Here is a 21457-nt window from a genome sequence, read left to right on the forward strand (position 1 = left end):
AGACGCCGTGGATGCTCTTTGCGGGAATTATCTAATCGGAAAGAAGCTCTTTGTTCTCTCCGAGTTGTCGCTTTCGGTTGCCTTAATTTTGTGAGTGCCGTCCCGCGGCACCCCTGATTTGTCCTCTTGCCAGGGAACCTGTCCCCCCATAGAAATCCAGTTTGGTATTCGACTCACTTTCGCAAAACCACCTACTCATGTATAGTGAAGATTTGACTGGAAGTATGTGGTGTGGGATTTTATTTTCACCTCCTCCAAAGTAAGCTCTCTGTGGGCAGGGACTGTGTCTGTTTATTGTATTGTCCTCTTCCAACCACTTAGTGCAGTGCTCTGCACACAGAAAGCGCTCAATAAATACTATTAAATGAATGAACAGATGAATATGTTGCTTCTGCAGGAAACCATCTGCCACTGCTACAAACCTGGAGCGTGTGGGTGGCCCCGCATTAGTGCAAAAGCAATCAGTACTGTTGATTTAGCACCTACTATCAATCAATTCATCGATGAAATTTATAGAGTGCCTATTCTGGGCAGGGCCCTATAAGAAGCACTCGTTAGAATACAGTGGAAAAAACTCAGGCACCTGTCTTGCGGCAGTGGCTAGGAAAGGTGCCCTAATATATTTTCATGAATAAAGGCCAAGTGAGATTGGCCTTTGTACAATCTCACTGTCAGCAGTGTCATCTCCCTGCCTCTGCCCTGGAACTCCCTCCCCCTTCGTATCCAACAGACAATCACCCTTCCCACTTTCAGGGCCTTATTAAAATCACACCTCCTCCAAGAGGCCTTCCCCAACTAAGCCCTCATTTCCTCTTTTCTCACTTGGTTCTGCGTCGCCCTTGCTCTTAGATTTGCAACCCAAATCCACCCCTCTCTGAGCCCCACAGCACTTATATACGTATAAATATCTGTAGCGTATTTATATTGTCTACCTCTCTAGACTGTAAGCGCCTTGGGGGCTGGGTACATGCCTACTAACTCTGTTCTGTTGTACTGCCCGAGTGTTCAGTACAGTGCTGTGTACGCAGCAAGCGCTCAATAGGTACGATTGATAGTCTTCAAACAGAAGAACACTTAGATGATTTTCATAAAGAGACTGTTGAGTGCGTACTGGATATTTAGAGATCTAAAGACCGAGATGCCTGCAGACTATATTTACGACACAGGAGAATGGAAAAGCACTTAGGTCCACTGCCCACCTAGACCAGAAATGGTGAGAGTGGGAGATAGTTTTGGCCAGTGGATGCCTGGCCAGATGGGCCAAGGTAAGGGAAAGAAGCCATCTTTTTTTTTAAGTGGTATTTTTTAAGCACTTACTGTGTGTCAAACACTGTTCTAAGTGACAGGGTAGGTACAGGTCAGTTAGGTTGGACACAGTCACTGCCCTGCATGGGGCTCACAGCCTAAGTAGGAGGGCGAAAAAGTGTTGTATCCCCATTTAACCATTGAGGAATCTAAGGCAAAGACAAGTTAAGGGACTTGCCCAAGGTCACACAGCTAGCAGTTGGCAGATCCAGGAATAGAACCCAGGCCCTCTGACTCCGAGGCCTGTGCTTTTTCCTCTAGGTCTCGCTACTCCTCCTTATTGATCACTATATATTGAGCTCTTCCTATGTGCAGAGCGCTGAACTAAGCATTTGGGAGAGTACAGTCCAACAGAATTAGCGGTCACGTTCCCTGCTGATAACGCATTTAGGAGATGGGGCACCGATTTCAATTTCAGGCTGTTGAGAGCCTGATTTCTCGTGATCGTTTTTTCCCGGTGCTTTCCACACTACAGGGCCCATCGGGGAAGCAGCGTGTGTAGAGGATAGACCTCAGGCCTGAGATTGAGAAGGTCATGGGTTCTAATTCCAGCTCCGCCACTTATCTGCTCTGTGACCTGGGGCAAGTCACTTCACTTCTCTGGGCCTCTGTTATCTGTAAAATGAAAATTGAGACTGTGAGCCCCACATGAGACAGGGACTGTGTCCAACTCGATTTGCTTGTATCCACCCAAGCTCTTAGTACAGTGCTTGGCACATAGTAAGCACTTAAATACCACAATTATTATTATTATAATTTGGGCTTGGGATAACCTGGAAACACAATCTCAGCGACCACAGTGACTTGCCCACAGTCACAGAGCAGACAAGAGGCAGAGCCGGGATTAGAACCCAGGTTCTTCTGACTCTCAGGCCCGTGCTCTATCCGTTAGGCGGTGCTGCTTCTATTTATGTATATTGAATGATCTGCCTTAAAGTAGTCAATCTTAAATCTTTAGGATAAGAACCTTGCGCAAGATAATACAATGTGCATAATCTTGACAGAGTTTGTCCTGATGCATGTTTTGTAAGTGGGTAAAAACTGCCAAAATGCATAAGAGAAACTTGTTGCATAATTAGAAAAGTGGAGTTACGGCTTTAGGGTAACGGCTGGGATTTTAAGACTACCTGCCGTCATAAACTCAGAATAAGTTTCAGACAGAGGGCAAGCAAAAACCATTTCTAATTCTGATTAATTTGCTCTCCCAGGTTTAAGTGATTTCCTTTCTGACAAACACTTATTTGGGCTGAATTAGAGTACGGTAGGAGGCCATCTAATACATGAACAGGAAGTGGTTAGCGCAGGGTATTGAATGTTGAGTTTTCTAGATTTTTTCCACCTCTTGGGTGGCTCGCTAAATTACTCGGAACAAATATGTTTTTGTGCTGAATTTACTAATCTCGATAATGGGATGATTCCCTTGATCACATTGTCCCAAAAGTCTGGTACCCCTCCGCCTTCCTTTATCCCCCCCAGACCACCGTCCTTATCATCTTCATAGTCCATCCAAAATTCCAGTTTCTCCAGTACGCTGATTCTTTTTAACCCATTGGCTGCCATTTTGTATTTCTGAATGTATTCATTTGAGCTCATCCTCAGAACTCATGTAACGATGGTTATTTAAGTGCTTACTATGTGCCAGGCACTGTACTAAGTGCCGGGGTGGATACAAGCAAATCGGTGGAACTCCGCCCCGTCCCATGTGGGGCTCATAGTCTCAATCCCCGTTTTACAGATGAGGTAACTGAGACCCAGAGAGGTGAAGTGACTTCCACAGTCACACAGCAAACAAATGGTGGAGCTGGGATTAGAACCCATGACCTTCTGACTCCCAGGCCCGTGCTCTACTCAGTTACCTCATCTGTAAAATGGGGGTTAAGAATGTGAGCCCCATGTGGAACAGGGACTATGTCCAACCTGATTAGCATGTATTTACCCCAGGGCTTAATTCAGTGCCTAGCACATAATAAGCGTTAACAAATACCTTTAAAAAAAAAAAGACACAGCAAATCAAGAGTTTCTGGGGGAAAACAAAAATCAGGTTCTATATTATATTCAAACATTTCTTTAAGAGAAAAGGTTAGGTACTATGTTTCTAAACCTTCCTCCCCCACCCCAGTTTCCTTAGGCAGGACCAGTGGAACTCAGATTGAAAACTCTTCAGGATGAATGGGTGAAGTATTAAAGCATTTTCTTTAAAAAAAAACCAAAACAAAAAACCCCAAAACTGAAATAGTTATCCTAAACAATGAACAATGTAATATATATAAAAATTCTTCCTTCAAGTCTCCCAAAGACTCCAAAGTTAGAATTCATAGTTGAATAGAAACGTTAAGGCATTAGGAGTTTCGCAGGCCATATAGTCAGAGAGAATAGAGGAAAATCAGTAAAAGATCTGAATGTTTTAAGTAGAGATTTGTGTTCTCCACTGTGTTGAATTAAAGCCTTTTTCAGAAAGCTAAACAGATGTTAATCAGAACTTGCACACATTAAATGTTGTTGAATATTTCAGCATTTGGAAATTTAAATTATTAAAAATAATCTTGTGTCAAACTGTGTTACTTATTCAGAGCTGCAGTGCACTAACACTCTCTCTCCCTCTCTCTCAAAGCTTGGTAAAATGCGACTGACTATTCCTTGCCGAGCATTGACATGTTCGCACTTGCAGTGTTTTGATGCCACTCTTTATATTCAAATGAATGAGAAGAAACCAACTTGGGTCTGTCCTGTCTGTGATAAGAAGGCTCCCTATGAACATCTTATAATTGATGGGTAAGTCACCTTGTAAGTCAGCTTCATCCTTGTAATCGACCATTAGTATCCGTTCATTCTAGGTTCTGGTTGTTTTAGACTCTTTTGAGGGGGAGCTTGTTTTTCAACTTGGGCTCATGGCTGTCTGATGCTCAACGATCATATCCTCAAAGTTGCATTCAAAATAAAAACTTTTTAAATTTTCCCTTTTCAATGAAACGGTATCTGTTTGAGGAACTGCATTCTGCCCTGTTTATGCTCATGTTTCCTAAAAATAAATTTGGGACTATTTTCTTTTTTTGGTATGTGCCAGTTTAGTTCTTTGAATGATCCGTGACAGTGTTCCGACAAAGGAATCTCCACAAAGTTATATTTTACTGTTCCTGTGTCGACTTTAATGTTCACTTGTTTATTGGCTCTTTTTAATAACGGTAATGAAAATGGTTAGTCCCTTCACTTAGTTCTTCCAACCTGCTGCACAAATGCAAGATGTTGGATTTGTTAACTTGGATTTACTAGAGAAAAATCATCATCAGAAGCCCTCGTGGTCCTAATCGAGATATGCTTGTTTACTCAACAGGAACTCCTCCCTCACCAACCTATCACCAACCTATTTAATCTATCTAGATGAGGCCGAAAGGAGACCAGATTATGAAACTCTATGTGGGAGACCAGGCTGAGCTTTATTTACTCATTCCTGGGTGTTGAAAAGAACTCCACTCAAACTGAGAAGTTTCTTCTCCCCTCCTAAAGGCCCAAAGAAGTCAAGGAACAGCCCACTCTTTCTGGCATAGACTTTCCTCTTCTCTTCCTTCTCCCCCCACCCCCCACTGTTCTCCTCAAATACATACCATGCTGACGGCACTGTGAAAGTCATTTGATTTCTCTTGCTCACTCTTCTTTTCCTCTCCCCCCACCCACACCCCTCTTTCCTTCTCTCCTTCCGCCTAGTCCTGCTAGGTTTCTTGACTTTCTTTCTGCCAACTTATGTCTCCACTTTTCTCCTTCCATCCAATTTAGTTTCCTTTTTTTTTTTTTCACCTTTTGTCCCCATCACCTGTCACCTGCCCTGAGAGATCCAAGGGAGAAAGGTGAAAATCCATTAAATATTTCCTCTCATTCATGAATTAATGCTAATGGCAATTTATATTTTGACTTGAAGTGTTTTTTGACTGGGGTGGGGGTTAGGGGACATGAAGGTGAAATGTATCTTTTGTTGACTCAGCTGAGTAAAGAACCTGAAAAAATTTGGGCTTGGCTTAAAAACTTGAAAGTAAGTTGCTAGAGTAGTACCTGTTGGGGAATTTTAACGTTCATAAAGCTCTTTGGTCATACTGAGGAAACATCATATTCATGCCAAATGGCAGTAATGTCACTGAGTTAAAGCAGCATGGCTTATTGGAAAGGGCATGGACTTGGGAGTCAGAGGACAAGACTTCTAATTCTGGCTCTGCCATCTGCTTGCTGTGGGACCTTGTTGCAAATCACTTGGTTTTTCTGCCTCAGTTATGTCATCTGTATAATGCGGATTAATTCCTTGTCCCTACCCCCCACCCCACCCCATTTTAGACTTTGGGGGGCTGAGAGGCAGGGGCTGTGTCCAACATGATAAACTCTTACCTACCCCAGCACTTAAAACAGTGCTTGACACATGATAATAATAATCATGGCATTTAAGCGCTTACTATGTGCCAGGCATCATATTACGCGCTGGGGTGGATACAGGTATATCGGGTTGAACACAGTCCCCATCATCCCACATGGGGCTCACAGTCTAAATCCCCATTTCACAGAAGAGGAAGCTGAGGCACAGAGAAGTGACTTGCCCAAGGTCACACAACAGGACAAGAAGAAGAGCCAGCATGACAATCCAGGTCCTTCAAATTCCCAGGCCCGTGCTCCATCCACTAGGCACATAGTAAGCACTTAACAAATACCATTTTTTAAAAAGTGACATTAGTATTCCAGTAGTGGTCAGAGCTCTTCGTCAGCACTTAGGAATAATAAGAGTGGAATTTTGTGCTTACTGTGTGTCAAAGCAGTGCTCGGCGCTTAGTAAGCGCTTAACAAATACCCATAATAATAATAATAACAATAATAATAATAATAAAGCACTGAGCTAAACACTGAGGCAGAGAAAAGATAATCGGACTGGATGCATTCCCTGACCCAGAAGGGACTCACAGTCTAGGGGGCTGGGAGAGTAGGCCTCTTATGCCTGTTTCACAAATTAGGAAGGGGAGAAAATTGAGAGTTAAAGTGATTTGCTCAGGGAAACCCAGCAGGCCAGGGAAAAAAATGGAATTATTCAATAGTATTTATTGAACGCTTACTATGTGCAGAGCACTGTACTAAGCGCTTGGAATGAACAAGTCGGCAACAGATAGATACAGTCCCTGCCGTTTGACGGGCTTACGGTCTAATCGATTAGATCCCAGTTCTCCTGAATCCCAGCCCCTGGTTTTTTCCAGTAGGCCACGCCGCTTCACTCACTTGCCACGGCTAACAGGAGGAGCAGATTCTCAGTTATCTGCGAATAGTCAAAAAAGCAAATCTGATTAACTCTCAATTTTTCATTAAAATGCTTTTAGTTGTCTGATGAAAAATCTTTCTGTTTTAGTTTATTCATGGAAATCCTGAAGTGTTGTACAGATTGTGATGAGATCCAGTTCAAGGAAGATGGATCTTGGGCACCAATGAGATCGAAAAAGGAAATACAGGAGGTGACTGCATCCTATAATGGGGTTGATGGTGAGTGTTGATTTTCCAGATGTAGCTGCTTCCTCTGCTCTTTGTAAATGTCCATTTTCAGCACTAGAATATTTGAAGTTTTTTAAAGAAGAGGGCAGTTTATGAGGAGTTCGATAAACCTTGGATTAAACTGATGCTTCAACGTTCAAAAGTAGGGAAAGGAAATTCCTCCCCAAACTTTTGTTTTCAGGGCATCAGATTTCTAAGTAACGTAATCAGATGTTTCATTTGGCAGGACCGTACTTTGGAAATGTTATCCTTTTTCATTTGTAGTCTATTTTTTTCAGGGAAGGGTTAGTCCTTTCAGCATTTTTTGTTTCAATTTTATGTTATGTAAGTTTTATTCATTGTGTGGATCTTGGGGATTTCTTTTTTTCATAGTCTGGTTTGGGCTTTCATTCCTTGGATGGGTATGTTTCTCCTTGGGGAGAAGCAGCACACTTAACTTTATGACTGCCAGCATCTTAGTGGAGGTAAATTCTCTTTGGCAAAGAAATCTCAAACATAGGAGTTCAAAAAAAAAACAAAAAAAACAAAGAAAGGAAAAACAAGCTGTGTTTTTTTGGTAATCTTTAGGATGCTTGAGTTCTTCCTTGGATCACCAGGTGTCTTCTCACCAGCAGTCCTCAAACAAAAATAAGAAGGTAGAGGTGATTGATCTAACTATAGACAGCTCTTCTGAGGAAGAGGAGGAGGAGGAGGAGGAGCCCTCTGCCAAGAGGACCTGTCCTTCGGTTTCTCCCGCGTCGCCATTAAACAATAAAGGGTAAGCGGTAGAGCGGAAGAATACTGTCACAAACCAGCGAAGCTGAAAATGGGTTTGGCAAATACTTGATGGAGAATTTTTTTCTACCAACTTTTCCCCCTCGGAGTGAATTTTTCATGCAAATGAAATGGAATTTGGAAATGACATTGTAGGGCCAGATCCTAGGCTGGTTTGCATAATATACCAGGGAGCTGTTTGATTCTAGGGGCCGTGTGTTATTTCTTGGAGAAGGTCCTTGGTACAGTTTCTAGTCCTAGACTATAAGCTCCTTGAGGACAGGGAATGTGTCTACCAACTCTGGGGTCTTGGTTTTATTTGATTATTTTATTTCATTTTATTATGATATTTAAGCGCTTACTCTGTGTCAAGCGCTCTTCTAAGTACTGGGGTAGATACAAGGTAATCAGGTTAGACACCGTCCCTGTCCCCCACATGGGGTTCACAGTCTTAATCCCCATTTTACATACCAGGTAACTGAGGCACAGAGAAGTGTAGTGACTTGCCCAAGGTCACATACTCGGCCAAGCTAGAGAAACAGCTTGGCCTAGTGGATAGAGCACAGACCTGGGTTCTGATTGCAGCTCCGCCACTTGTCTGCTGTGTGACCTTGGGGAAGTCACTTCAGTTCCTCTGTGCTCAGTTCCCTCGTCCTTAAAATGGGGATTAAGACTCTGAGCCCCATGTGGAAGATGGACTCTGTTCCACTGGATTAGCCTGTGTCTACCCCAGTGCTTAGAACAGTGCCTGGCACATAGCACTTAGAACAATGCCTGGCACATAGTAAGCGCTGAACACATACCATTTAAAAAAAATCTGCAAGCACCACTTCCGGCTCGGTAGATTTCTTTACTGTCACCCACATTAGTCAAGTGTGAGGAGTGGTGCTCGTAGATAATAATCAATCAATCAGTGGTATTGATTGAGTGCACACTGTGTGCAGAACACTAACGAGGACTTGGGAAAGTACAAGGCAGTGGAGTTGGTAGACGTGATTCCTCCTGCCCTCGAGTAGCTTGCAGTTTCCGGGAGGAGGTAATAGTTAGAACATGCTTGGCAGATAGTAAGCACTTAACATATACCATAATTATTATTATTGGCTAGCATACTGGACAGTTAGGTGTCTGATCTGGGAATAAGCTCCTCCTTGTCCTTTATTTTGCTGCTTTGTAGCAGTCTTTATGGCGAGGTGGGCTTGGGTTTTTTTTTTTTTTTTTGGTTCTGTTTTTCAAGAAAGTGGAATGGGGCGGGAGAAGTCATCACCGTCAGTGGATTTATTGAGTGCTTACCTGTGTGCGGAGCACTGTTCTGAGCACTTGGGAGAATTCAGTATAACAGAGGTGGTAGGCATATTCCTTGCCCGCGAGAGGCCTGGGATTGATCACTGGGTGGAGCTAGAATAGTTTACCGGCATTAATGCTCAGTCGATATTTGTTGGATACTTCCTGGAGAACCGTAGCGTGTCTAAATGCAGATTTGAAAACCACGGCGTTAGCGGAGAGTATGCAGTTGGTTGTGCCTGAATTTTTTAAAACCCTAGATGCCTGTTTCGAAGAAGCAGTGATAATGCATCTCTTCCAACTAAAATAAACTTCATCTTTTAAAGGAGAATTTGAACTGCGTAGTTGCTCTGCAGTGAATCAATCAATGGTATTTATTGAGCACTTACTATATGCGGAGCACTGTACTAAGCGCTTGGGAACATACAATACAACAGAATTAGCAGGCACCAGAGCGTAAAATATTGTCAGTCCGACACAGCCCAACAATTCCTTCATGGTTTTCTTTATAGAAATTCAGTCCTGTACCTTGTGTTGGGTAATTTAGTAAGACACCACCAGTTTCCTGAGGTGACTAGGCATCCCGCATTAATGTCAGTAAACTCGTTTGGCCCGTCTCCTATCTGGCAAGCAAGTGGATGATCAGCAGGAAATCGGACAGATTCGGGTTGTTTCCTAGGCAGAGTGACTCCTATCGTGGTGGCGAGGTCCTTGCTCTATTTGTATGGGTATGAGTTTGCTTGAGAAGTAAAGCCTGCCTGACTTTATGCTGCTTTTCTTGGGCCTTGGAAAGGAAGAAATTGGATTTCAGGAGCGTCTGGCAAAAGTGAAAGTAAAAGTCAGTCGTAGAACTCTGCAGAGGGGCCAGTGCTTAGGTTTGGCTGGGCTCCCATAGTTTCTCTTCCCACCCTTGCCCCCCCGATTTTCTCCTGCCCTTCCCCCTACTCATTATCCACCTTCCAGTCCCACTCCTTGCTTTTGCTGCAGAGAGAAAGGGGCTCTAATGCAAACTTGCTTGACTGTTTTAGTTTCAGCTCCTGCTGAGTTCAAAAAAAAACAAAACAGAGTTATTATGAAGGTGGAATGTTAGCTAATCCCCTCTTCCTGGCTCAACTCTTTCCATGCTCCTCTTCTCCCCTCCTGGTCTCCACTTCTGGCCCTGCCTCCTTTGTTTGGATTGGCCTTTTTGTCTTTTTCCTCCCCAGGGGAGATTGGGCCGAGTGTTCATCCTCGGTAGTATTTAGCGAGTCGGGAGTTGAGTGCAAAGCACCGTACAAAAGCAAGACAAAAAGCACTGACCTCCGGGACCTTACCATCGAAAAGGGTGGACAGGCAGAGGACGGGCCTGGGAGTCAGAAGGACCTGGATTCTAATCCCGGCTCCGTCACTTGTCTGCTGTGTGACCTTGGGCAGGTCACTTAACTTCTCAGTTACCTCATCTGTAAAATGGGGAGTAAGAATGTGGGCCCCATGTGGGACAGGGATTTTGTCCAACCTGATTAACTTGTATCTACCCCAGCGCTCAGAACCGTACATGGTACTTAGAAAGTGCTTAACAAGTACCGTAATTATTATTATTTACAAGTAGTGGGAGCGGGAGGAAACCGTAATAGTTATAGCCCTTTATGAACTTAACCGAACCGACTTAATTAAAACTGTGCAACTCTTTCTCTCTCGGTAGCATTTTAAATCTGCCTCACCAAGCATCTCCTGTGTCAAGAACCCCAAGCCTTCCAGCCGTCGACCCAAGCTACATTAATACTTCTCTCATACAAGACTACAGACACCCATTCCATATGACACCCATGTCATATGACCTGCAAGGTAGGTTGCTCAGGTGGGAAGAGGGTTTTTGAGTACTGAAAATCAAATCTGAAATGACCTTTCAGAGGCGGGGGTGGTTCTGAAATTTACAAGGATTTGAACCCGACAGTTTGGACATTAGCATGGCCTAGTGGAAAGAACTCTTGTCCGGAACTTGGAGGACCTGGGTTCTAGTCAGAACTTCAGCACGTGTCTCCTGCATGAACTCGGGCAAACCGCTTAATGACCCTCTGCCTCAGTTACCTCATCTGTAAAATGGGGATTGAATATCTGTTCTCCCTCCTCCCTGGATAGTGAGCCCCATGTGGGACAGGGACTGTGTCCAACCTATTTGTCTTGATTCTGTGCCAGGGCTCAGGACAGTGCTTGGCACAAAGGAAGCGCTTGACAAGTACCATTTTAAAAGCAACAACAAAAATCGGAACAGTTCAGATTCTCTATTTGTGAATGTAAACGTGGGCCACATAGTTTATTACGCCTGGATCTTCTGGCTACTGGGCCCCGACAGCCAGTGAGCTGATTCATTCTTTCATTCGTTCGTTCGGTCGTATTTATTGAGAGCTTATTGTGTGCAGAGCCCTGTGCTAAGTGCTTGGAAAGTACAATAGAGAGAGACAGTCCCTGCCCACACCCCCCCAGCAATTAGGTTTGTGTATCCTGCAGTATCTGCAGCTCATAATAAATAATAACGATGGTATTTTGTTAAGCACTTAGTATATACCAGGCACTGTACTAAGCCCTGGGGTGTATACCAGCAAATTGGGTTGGACGAGTCCCTGTCCCACGTAAAGGCTCAATCTCGATCCCCATTTTACAGATGAGGTAACGGAGGCACATAGAAGTGAAGTGACTTGCGTAAGGTCACACAGCAGACAAGTGGCGGAGCCAGGATTAGACCCCACAGCCTTCTGATCCCCAGGCCCGGGCTGTAGCCACTACAGTATGCTGCACTACAGGCAGCTGCCTTCCCATTGTGAGAGACAGTGGGAAATTTTCAAGAACATCTCAGCAGTTCTAAATAATCATGTATGTATGTTAACAGAGTATCTTTTTGCATTGCAGTAGAGCCAGTCTTTTCAAAGTTATTGAGCTTTGTCTTCCCCACTACGTAGAGGCTGTCTAAATCCACGCACAGACACCAGCCAATGAACCCCAAAGTCCATTTGGAAGGGAAGGGTTGGGAAGGGGAGAAAACCCCAGTAACGGGGCTGTCCTGAGTCTGGTCAGCGTTGTTCCGGACTCCAGTTTGCCATCACTCCATCTGATTATGCAGGGCACGAGTAGAGGGAAAGACTGTTAGGCCTGCCCTGTAACCTCACCGCTGCCCAGGGGGGAAGTGGTTGCTTTCCCTTCCGTGCTTCCAGGAATGGGTATGCTGCACCCTCGGGAGTCTTGTACAAAAAAAGCAAGCCCGGGCCTGTGAGACAGAAGGTAATGGGCTGTAATCCTGGCCCCCCCACTTGTCTGCTGTTTGACCTTGGCAAGTGACTTCAGTTCTCTGGGCTTCCGTTACCTCATCTGGAAAATGGGGATTAAGACTGTGAGCCCCATATGGAATGGGGACTATGTCCAACCCAGTTTGCTTGTACGCCCCTTCCCTTCGCCCCCCCCCCCCCCACAGTGTTTATACAGTGCCTGCACATAGTAAGCATTTAACAAATACCATTATTATTATCATTATTATTTTCATTGTGGGCAGGAATGTGTCTCTTGTTTTAGCCTACTCTCCCACGTGCTTACTACAGTGCTTTGTACACAGTAAGCGCTCAGTAAATACGATTGAATGAATAATCCTGATTCTATTTATCTGCTGTTGTTTTAATGAGATGCTCTTCCCCTCGATCCTATTTATTGCCACTGTTCTTGCCTGTCCGTCTCCCCCGATTAGACCGTAAGCCCGTCAAAGGGCAGGGACTGTCTCTCTGTTACCGATTTGTACATTCCAAGCGCTTAGTACAGTGCTCTGCGCATAGTAAGCGCTCAATAAATATTATTGAATGAATAATGAATAAAAGGTGGGGTGGAAGGGGCCTCATTCAGCTCTCTCCCTCGTATCCAATCCGGTATCCCCCATACCAGAGGTGCAGTGTTAGATTATAGTCACCTTTGGCGTGGTTGGCAGGGTGAGGAATTACTCCGGGTTTTCCTTCGGTAGTTGAATAATTCCTAGCTCAAGGCCTACTGTACCTTGTGTTTGCTATAGACTCTTAGAAATCATCACAGTGGTTGGGAAACAAACAGTCTTGGTCATTTGCATTTTTCAAAGTACTTGTAAGCCAGTAGGAAAATCCCATTAGCTGGCACGCCCTCGGTAAGTCTATTTCTGGTCACCTTTTATCACGCGATACTTATTCACAGTTGAAGGAATAGGTCAAAGAAAATGAAGAGTTTTTAGCAGCTCCAGTTATTTAGGGTAGCCTCGATGCAACATTTTCATCTAGTTTCCCAAACGGCTTTTAGAAAATGTGGGTGGCTGGTTCTTGCCGAAAGGGTTACCTCCAGGACAGTCGGATCTGCTTGCTAAGGGGGAAAATCTCAATTTGGGATTGGGTCAAGGTCTTTTTTAAGAGTTCAAGACTACCCCCCAGCTTGTTACTGTTTTAAAAGCCACCCAGGGAGAAATACTCTTCTCATAAGCAGTTCCGATATTCAGTGAACAGCTTAATGAAATACAGTTGTAATTGGGGAGGGGCAAGAGGTTCTCAACAGCGCTCATAGGTTCCCGATATCATCCTAGGGCGTTGGGGGTCGTGGTGAAGACAAACAGAGCCTTCCCTCAAGGAACTTACAGTTTCAGCTCTTAGTTCAGGGCTCCACCCCCGGGAAGCACTTAATAAGCATTTGAGTGTGGCCTGCTGGAAAGAGCACGGGCCCGGGAGTCGGGGGACCTGGGTTCTAATCCCAGCGCTGCCAGTTGCTTGTTGTGTGTGACCTTGGGCAAGTCACTTCTCTTTGCCTCAGTTCTCCTGTTTTGCCTCCCACTGAGGCTGCAAGCCCCATGTGGGACAGGGACCGCATCCAACCCACTTAACTTGTACCTACCCCAGCGCTTAGAAGAGTGTTGGACACATAGCGCTTAACAAATACCGTTTAAAAAAATTAAAGAGAAAGAAATACCATAACTACTAAAATGGGAGACCAGACAGTCCCCATAAATAGATACTTATTTTCCTGTTAGAGTCCTCTAGGAGGAGTTTATTTCTTAAATCGTTAACCTTTCTCAGTCAGGATTTGGAAATGGACCGCCTAAATGGCATTCAGCAGCCTAAATTCTTCCTCAGACGAAGGGGATCTGAAACAGAAAAAGGTCTTGTTCCAGCTCTTTGGCTTCAGGGTAGAATCTGCCTGACCAGAGGACCCTGCCCTCGAAATTTGGAATTGGCCTGGGTCACACCAGATTCTGGAGCTCCCGGAGAGATCGGGTGCTTCGTCAACCTCTAGGAGGGACAGAGATTTCAGTCCCCCTAGGCAGGGGAGAAGGAAAGAGCTGGGATGTAGTTCTCGGCAGGGTCTGGGATGTCCCCGTCTCCCAGGCCAAGGGAAACCTGTCCCGGGCCCTTAGCAATTCGGTGTCTCTGCGTTCCTCCGATTGCGGGGCTCTCAGGGCCGGGGCCACCCCGGCGCCCAAATCTCAGGGATCTGGTGAGCCAGTGGAGTGTCATGCAACCCATCTTTTCTGGTTCCTTATTTTCATAACCCTCCCAGGAGGCTTTTTAACTGTAAACACTTGAGTGAATCTTTTTAGCTGAATGATTCCTTGCGTTATTTACAGTAGCATTTTCCTGAGCCTGAGTCTGATTCAACAGCTGTTTGGGCACACTGTGGGTGTGAGGGGAGGCGGGGGGTGTTTTTGTGTATGTGTATAGGTGGGTGGGGTGTGTGCATGAGCTCGTCGTGGGCAGGGAATGTGTCTTTTTTGTTATATTGTACTGTGCCAAATGCTTGGTACAGTGCTTTGCACACAGTAAGTGCTCAATAAATATGTTTGACTAAGTGAGTGTTTGTGTCTGCGTAGGTAGAGGGTGGGGAGGGTGTGTGTGTGTGTAGGTAGAGGGTGGGGAGGGTATATGTGTTTTGTGTGTGTGAGAGTGTATATGTGTTTGTAAATGTTATTGGATTTTACAGATCCTTTATTTTGGTGTTCAGAGCTGTTGATTTCAGCATGGTGACTAGTGAGATTGTAGGCACGCTTAAGTTTTTGTTCTGGAAATGCCATGCGTTATGTTCTAAACTAGGTTAACCGGGATATGCAGATTGGCGGGTGCTGGCTTGGAGTGGCAGGTGCCTGCCTTCTCTATTCAACTGAACCCCAATCTCCAGAAGCCATTTGGGCTTCTTAGGGAGTCCCAACATTGTAGCTCAGCTCTTGGATAGTTCATTCGCATCTCTTGCCTCCTTGCTAACACCCCTAAATCTCTCCTCATAATACCTGCCTTTGCCCAAGGCCTGGGACCAGGGAGTTGTAGCGCCTGGGTTAATACAGATTTTGTTGAAACTGTATCCCTGCAAATGCATATAAATCAGCAGCTAACTTGCAGTAAGGCCCTGGCACCAGAGCGGGATGGTCCAAATATTTAAATTCAGATAGGGTTTTAATGGCATTGATTCCAGAGATTTCAGCATGGGTTTTTGTTTTGTTTTTGTTTGGTTTGTTTGTGGTCCAGGTGGGTGGTGGGGAGAGAGGTTATTTTCGAGAAAACTAAAATAACTTTGTTTTTTGACTTCACAGGATTAGATTTCTTTCCTTTCTTATCAGGAGACAATCAGGTACGTTCCTCAGATTATCGGAAAGCAGTTCCCTTTCAGAGTGTCGGGGCAGAGATCCGGTGGCCTAAAGTGGGTTTTCTGGAGGACTTACTTCCTAATGAGCTAGGAGTGGTGATTCTTCAAATCGCCTCTGTCTCTTTTGGAAGTGCAGCACTTGTGAATTTGGGATCCGTCAAGACGAGGGATTCCTTTTCGTTCCCTTTTTTTTTCCCAGAACCGTCTTATGTGGTGGGAGTAAGTAGGGTGTCTATTTTGGCTGAGAAGTTTCTCGGCGAGTGTATGTCCCTCGGGGAGGAAGGGATTTATCGTGCCACCCTGCCCCTTTACTGCATTCTCTGCCCTAGCTGGATTTGAAGAATTGTTTGCTCTCCGAGTTGGGACCGAGAACGGTAATAATTCTGTTTCCAATTTTCTTCTGGTTTCAGAAACCAAGGTCTCCAGAGGTAAAAGATCCCTACATCAGTCCACTTGATTGTACAGATTGTCTCACAAAATAACACTCAAAACCACACAGAGTAGAGAGACCCGACAACCTCTAAAATACCAGAGACCTAGAATACCTATCGCCCTCCTACTCCAAGTTTGTGCTGCTGGGAAGAAAACTTGGGTATTCAGACGTAGAATTTAAATCCTTTTTGTCTTTTTTTTTCCCCCCCAGCATTACAACACCTCCCTCCTGGCAGCTGCAGCTGCGGCAGTTTCTGCATCGGACGAGCAAGACCTCTTACATTCGTCACGGTTTTTTCCGTACGCTTCTTCTCAGATGTTTCTCGATCAGTTAAACGCGGGAGGCAGCACTGCTACTCTTCCGACCACCAATGGAAGCAGTAGCGGCAGTAACAGCAGCCTCGTGTCCTCCAACAGCCTGAGAGAGAATCACGGCCACCCCGTTGCCAATAGAAGCGGCACAGACACGGCATCCATCTTTGGCATCATGCCGGACATTATTTCCTTGGACTGATCCCCCCGCCCCGGCTCCCCCCTCCTCCCTCCCCACCCCCAGACTAAATGAACTTGGCAGAAAGAGAACTTTTGCGCTCTGTTTTACCTTATTCTGTCTAGAAACGTAGACCAGTGTGGGTTTTTTTTTTCCTTTTTTTAGGAAAAAAAAAATTAAAAGACATGTACAGAGAACAAAACTATATTTTCAGTTTTACTTTTGTATATAAACCTAAGACTGCCCGTCTGGTAAAACTCACAAAAAAAAAAAAAAAATACCAAAAACAAAAACCTAACAGCCCCCACAAAACCACCTTTAGTTCATTTTCTGAGTTCTGAAGATTTTACATCATATATATTTGTCCTGTGATTTTACTTTTTGTTTTTAGTTGGACAGGAATGGCATTATTTTCTTCACAGTATCAGAAAAGGAATTGCATAGATTAATTTTTTTAAGTTGTAGGCGCTTTTTTTTCCTTGGGGAGTGAAAAACATATCTCGTTTAAGAGCCATTTTTTAGCGGATGGCTATGTGGAATTTCCTTTTTGTGCAGATTTTATCCTACCTTAAGTTATATAAATCTCATCTGTCTCACTGCATTCCTTCTGTATTTTCTGAACGGAGTTTTGGGAGTGTATGGTGTGTCTGCGTGCATGTGTGTGAGTGTCGGAGAGAGAGAGAGAATGTGAACGGGTGTGTGTGTGTGCATGCGTGCGTATGTGCTCGCGTGTGGGCCTTCATATGTTTGTGTTAATGTCATTTCTGGTTTTCTCTGAATTTGTTTTCAGTTGGTATATGTAATTTTTCCACTTTCCAAAAAAGTGTTTTTGAAGGTTTTTTAAAGTTCACAGTATGGAATTTTTGATGCATTATCCCCATCGCTTGAACCAGCTTCTCTGACACGCTCTCGCCTGCTGCCTCCATCACAGAGAATGAGTTTTTGATGGGCAGATGCGAAGCTGCCTTGGCGAGGAGAAGGCTTAGAAGCCACGGGTTCCCAGAGGTTCGGGGCCACTCTCACCCCAGGCCTGGGTTCTGACGGCAGCCAGCCAGCCAGCCAGCTCTCGCCGAGTTCCGTTTTGCAACAAGTCGGTCGACGCTTGTTTTTGGCAACGGGGTAACAGATGTTCATCTAAAGCCTTGGTTCCAAACTAAGGAAATAAAAAATCTGTTGAAAATAGTCCGTTTTTTGGTTTTTGCAACAGACAAGGGTCACGGTACAGCACTTCCGACTTTTTCCTCCAAAATAACGAAGGACGCATTAGAGTAGATGCAATGCCACCTCATTATCCTGTGCATCCAAGTCGGCTAATCTGTGGAGCTCTGGTGTTGGACGAGTGGTTTGCAATTCACATTTTCCATTTTTGACTTTTAGCCACTTTGCATTGTTGGTTTTCGGTATGCTTCTCTAGAACCACAGGCTGTACTTGCTAGCCATCCCTTTTCTTTTCCCGTTTTAAAGACTTGCATGGCATTGGGAAGTCATTTTAGAGAACTAATGGATCAGTCGGTCCGGTCCATCCATGTGTACTAAATAGCGGAAGGTGTAAATAGGTTGAAAGTTGTTTTTTCAGGAGATTGGGCGGGTGGGTGGGGGGAGGGGGGGATTAAAAAAAGAAAGAAAGAAAAAGTGGTTCGCTCGACTTGTGTTCCAAAGTCCACACCAAAGAATGTAATGTATTCTCTGGTGTGCAGAATATTTTTATAGCTGGTTGAGAGTACAGGTAACAAGTTTATTCAGAAGGTTAAAGAAGGAATACAAATTTTACCAGTTTTTCAGTCTGGGATTTTCAGCCAAAACAGTTGATGTCAGCTAGTTGTTCTCAGCATCGATGAAGGACCACCTTTTGTGTATGAAATTGTCTTTTTAAACCTTGCATTGATAACAAAATGCTCGATTTTAATCCGGGTAGAATGAAATATCGCCGTAGGATACATTTACAGGTTCACATGAATTTGTGGCATCGAAAAAATAGTCTCCGTATTTTTAGAGCATCCCTTTGCCACTAAGTTGTTGACTTGAATTTTGAAAAAAAGTTTGTGTTTATATGTATATGTGTGTATATATGTATTTATAGATAAGTGTGTGTGAGCTATAAGTGAGTTAAATCGTCTTCCCCCAACGCATGTGTATTCCACACATTAACTGGCTGAATTATTCACTGTACACCAGTTTGTAATAAAAGTCTTTTAAATGTCAGTTAAAATAAAACATCGTAAAGCAGGAGATACTTCGGTTATAAATCAAATCTGATGTTGAGCTGTTTAAACGCCTTTTTAAAAATTGCTGGTTTATTAATTTAGACTGATATATTTAGCAATAAAATCATCACTTTTGTCTAAATCTGCCCTTGGAATGGAAACGATGACTAAAATGACAGAGATTTGGGTCCTAGGTCACATTTCCAAAGTATACAGGGCTCCGTTAATTCAGCTGTTTTTAAGGTGACTTGAAAAAACCTTGTTTTTTCCTTGAAAAAACAGTCTCAATCTGATCAGTAAGGGGCGGGGGGGGGGGGGGATGAGTGGGTGTGTGTGTGTGTGTGTGCGCGTGTGGAGCTGAATTGTAATAGAGGTGAAAACCATTTCCACCATTTATCTTGCTAGTCCCTATTTTAGGCTCCGTTTTGCTTGACGCCCAACAGCGCCGCAGACCCGATGAGAACCAGTAGAGTGGTGGTGGAGATGGGGCAGGGGAGGAATGATTTTTCAAGTCGCCGTTTCTATAGTGTTCCCCAGTAATAGAGAGGGAGAGTAAGGGGACCGTCCTGTCGTCCTTGAACGTGGGTTGTTCATTCTCCAATCTTCTCGCGGCTAACTTCACCCTACTTTCCCGAAACATTAAGTCACATGGCACGTTCGCTGCGTGGAATCGGCCTTCCGGTTCGAAGGTTCCTCTCAACGGACCTTCTGATTCAGCAAAGACTGTCGTTTGTGTCACGGGCCGCGTACGTGTCTCAGAGGTAAAAAGTAATTCCCTCTTTTGATCAGTTTTCAACACCGGAGGGCCAACTCTGGCTGCGTAGGGTGATCGTGTAACTGGTAGGCAGTCGGCTAACATCTCCCCGCATTCTCCCCCACCGTCTCTCACAAGTGGTGTGTGTGTTTGTGTGTCTGTATATGTGTTTGTGTACAGTACTGTACGTGTGCGTGTATATATGTATATATATATACATATACACATGCACACAGATATGCGTAACTAGCTGTTTGAATAGCAGGGTTGAAGTGGCTTTTAATTGCTTTCGTGGGCATTATTGGATACATAGTTTCAAAACAAAATCTGAACTTGAAACCAGCCAAGCCTGGCTGACTATAATTTATTTGGAACGTTCAGAGGGTCCGTACGGCTCTCGTCGTTCAGGCATCATAGACCCGTACCCGCTTAGCGGAAATTCACCTAAACCTCCGCGGGGTAGAGTTCGGAAACCGGCCGGAGTTGTATTCCGATGATCAGAAGCGATTCCGTGGAAAGAATGTTTGGCGAGTTCAGTTTTGAATATGTTCCGCATTTCAGGGTTTTTTAAAGCATAGTTTCGAAGTATTTGGGACAGGATTTTGTTTTATCAATGTAAGCGTTGTTAAACTCTCTTTTCGTAAGCAAAGTTTAGACTCGAAAGAAGGGAGAATAGCTGGTGGTCCCCGAGAATGCTGCTGTTAATTGTTTAATTAACAAAGGGAAAATGTATATATACAGAATATAAAGTTACCATTAATTCCATGAACTTAAATCTGTGATTCATTGCCTTAAAACCTTTCTCTCTTAGAGTTTCCATACAGCATGCCAAACCAGTAAAATGGCTTTTAAAATGTATAGTAGACCAATGTCAGTTTGTATAAAAGTACCAAGTGAAAATATTTATTACATGCATTGGAAAAAAAATTGTTTACTTATTGAATGTTACCTGTTTATGTAGAGGTCTTTAGATGTAATAAAAAAAAAAAAAAGCATTCAGTTAAGCCGTCTGCTGTAAAATATCTTCCGCTGGGGAAACGCAAAGTTGATACTCGAGGACTCTGATGATACCGTGTGCTTCTAAGGCACCTTTCATCCAGAGAGGGTCGAGCGTGGCAATTCGCCCATTCTCTCCCAACACACGGTAATGAATGTGCCGGGGATATTTTTCCCCAATCCTGACGTTTGGCCAGCTGTGTGTTGGAATGCAGCGCCTGTTTACTCTCCCAGCCAAGCAAACACCTGTTTTTGGGTGAGGAGACAATGGCCAGGAAGTAAGGAGGCCAAGTGGACTAAGCCGACTGGGCAATACTGCTTGTAGCCTTTGCCCTCGCCGCTCCGTCTTCTCTCCTCCCTCCCTCTCCACTCTGAAAAATTGCCGAGAGAGCAGTGGGTGAGCGGGGGGTATTTCTCAGCGGGCCCAAACTAGGCCCTTTGGTTATCGATCGGTGGTATTTGTTGAGCGCTTACTGGGTGCAGAGCACTGTACCGAGTGCTTGGGAGAGGACCGTATCACAGTCGGTAAACATGTTCCCTGCCCACAAGGGGCTAACAGTCTAGATGTTAGGTATCAGGTAAGGGACTGTGGGCATTTACTCCGTAAAATCGCCGTTTGGACATGCTGGCAGTGTAGGCTGATGGAAAAGGCACCAAGCCGGGAATCAGATTAATCAGTGATATTTGTTATGAATAATGATAAAGGATTTAAGCGCCTACTGTGTGCCAGGCATTGTACTGAGCGATTGAGTGCTCACTCTGTGCAGAGCGCTGAACTAAACACTTGGGAGGGTGCAATACAACAGAATTAGCCGACTCGTTCCCTGCCCACGACGATTTCACGGTCTAGAGGAGTCATCGGTTCTAATCCCGGCTCCACCACGAAACACCGTGGTTGCTGTCCTTCAGTTTCCCAGTCCGCGATGGCCCAATAATCCTTAATCCAGTGCACCTCGCAAGTCAGTGACGAGCAAGGAGATTCTAGGCGTAAAAGCACCCGGAAGAAAAGTGCACTGGAAACGCAGGTTGAGACTAGAGGTGATGGTATTCATAGAACATGACTCTGAGCGGAGCGCTCTACTAAGCGAGAGCGCAATAGAATAGTAGACGTGAACCCTGCCCTTA

General features: G+C 44.5%; 1 protein-coding gene across 4 annotated transcripts in view; it reads left to right on the top strand.

Annotated features, from left to right (window-relative positions):
• The window catches only part of PIAS1 (protein inhibitor of activated STAT 1), a 170145-nt gene extending 153166 nt beyond the window's left edge, over nt 1-16979 (top strand). For 3 of the 4 annotated variants that reach the window (XM_029064897.2, XM_029064896.1, XM_029064895.2), the window contains 6 exons: nt 3917-4077; nt 6677-6807; nt 7384-7573; nt 10532-10674; nt 15404-15441; nt 16100-16402. In XM_029064897.2, coding sequence (XP_028920730.1) covers nt 3917-4077; nt 6677-6807; nt 7384-7573; nt 10532-10674; nt 15404-15441; nt 16100-16402 — 966 coding nt within the window. Of the gene's footprint in view, nt 1-3916; nt 4078-6676; nt 6808-7383; nt 7574-10531; nt 10675-15403; nt 15442-16099 lie in introns of all 4 variants that reach the window. The other variant, XM_001516057.5, reaches the window with a different exon arrangement.
• The last annotated feature ends 4478 nt before the right edge of the window (nt 16980-21457 follow it).

The sequence above is a fragment of the Ornithorhynchus anatinus genome, chromosome 5 (assembly GCF_004115215.2).
Source record: "Ornithorhynchus anatinus isolate Pmale09 chromosome 5, mOrnAna1.pri.v4, whole genome shotgun sequence".
Lineage (NCBI taxonomy): Eukaryota > Metazoa > Chordata > Mammalia > Monotremata > Ornithorhynchidae > Ornithorhynchus > Ornithorhynchus anatinus.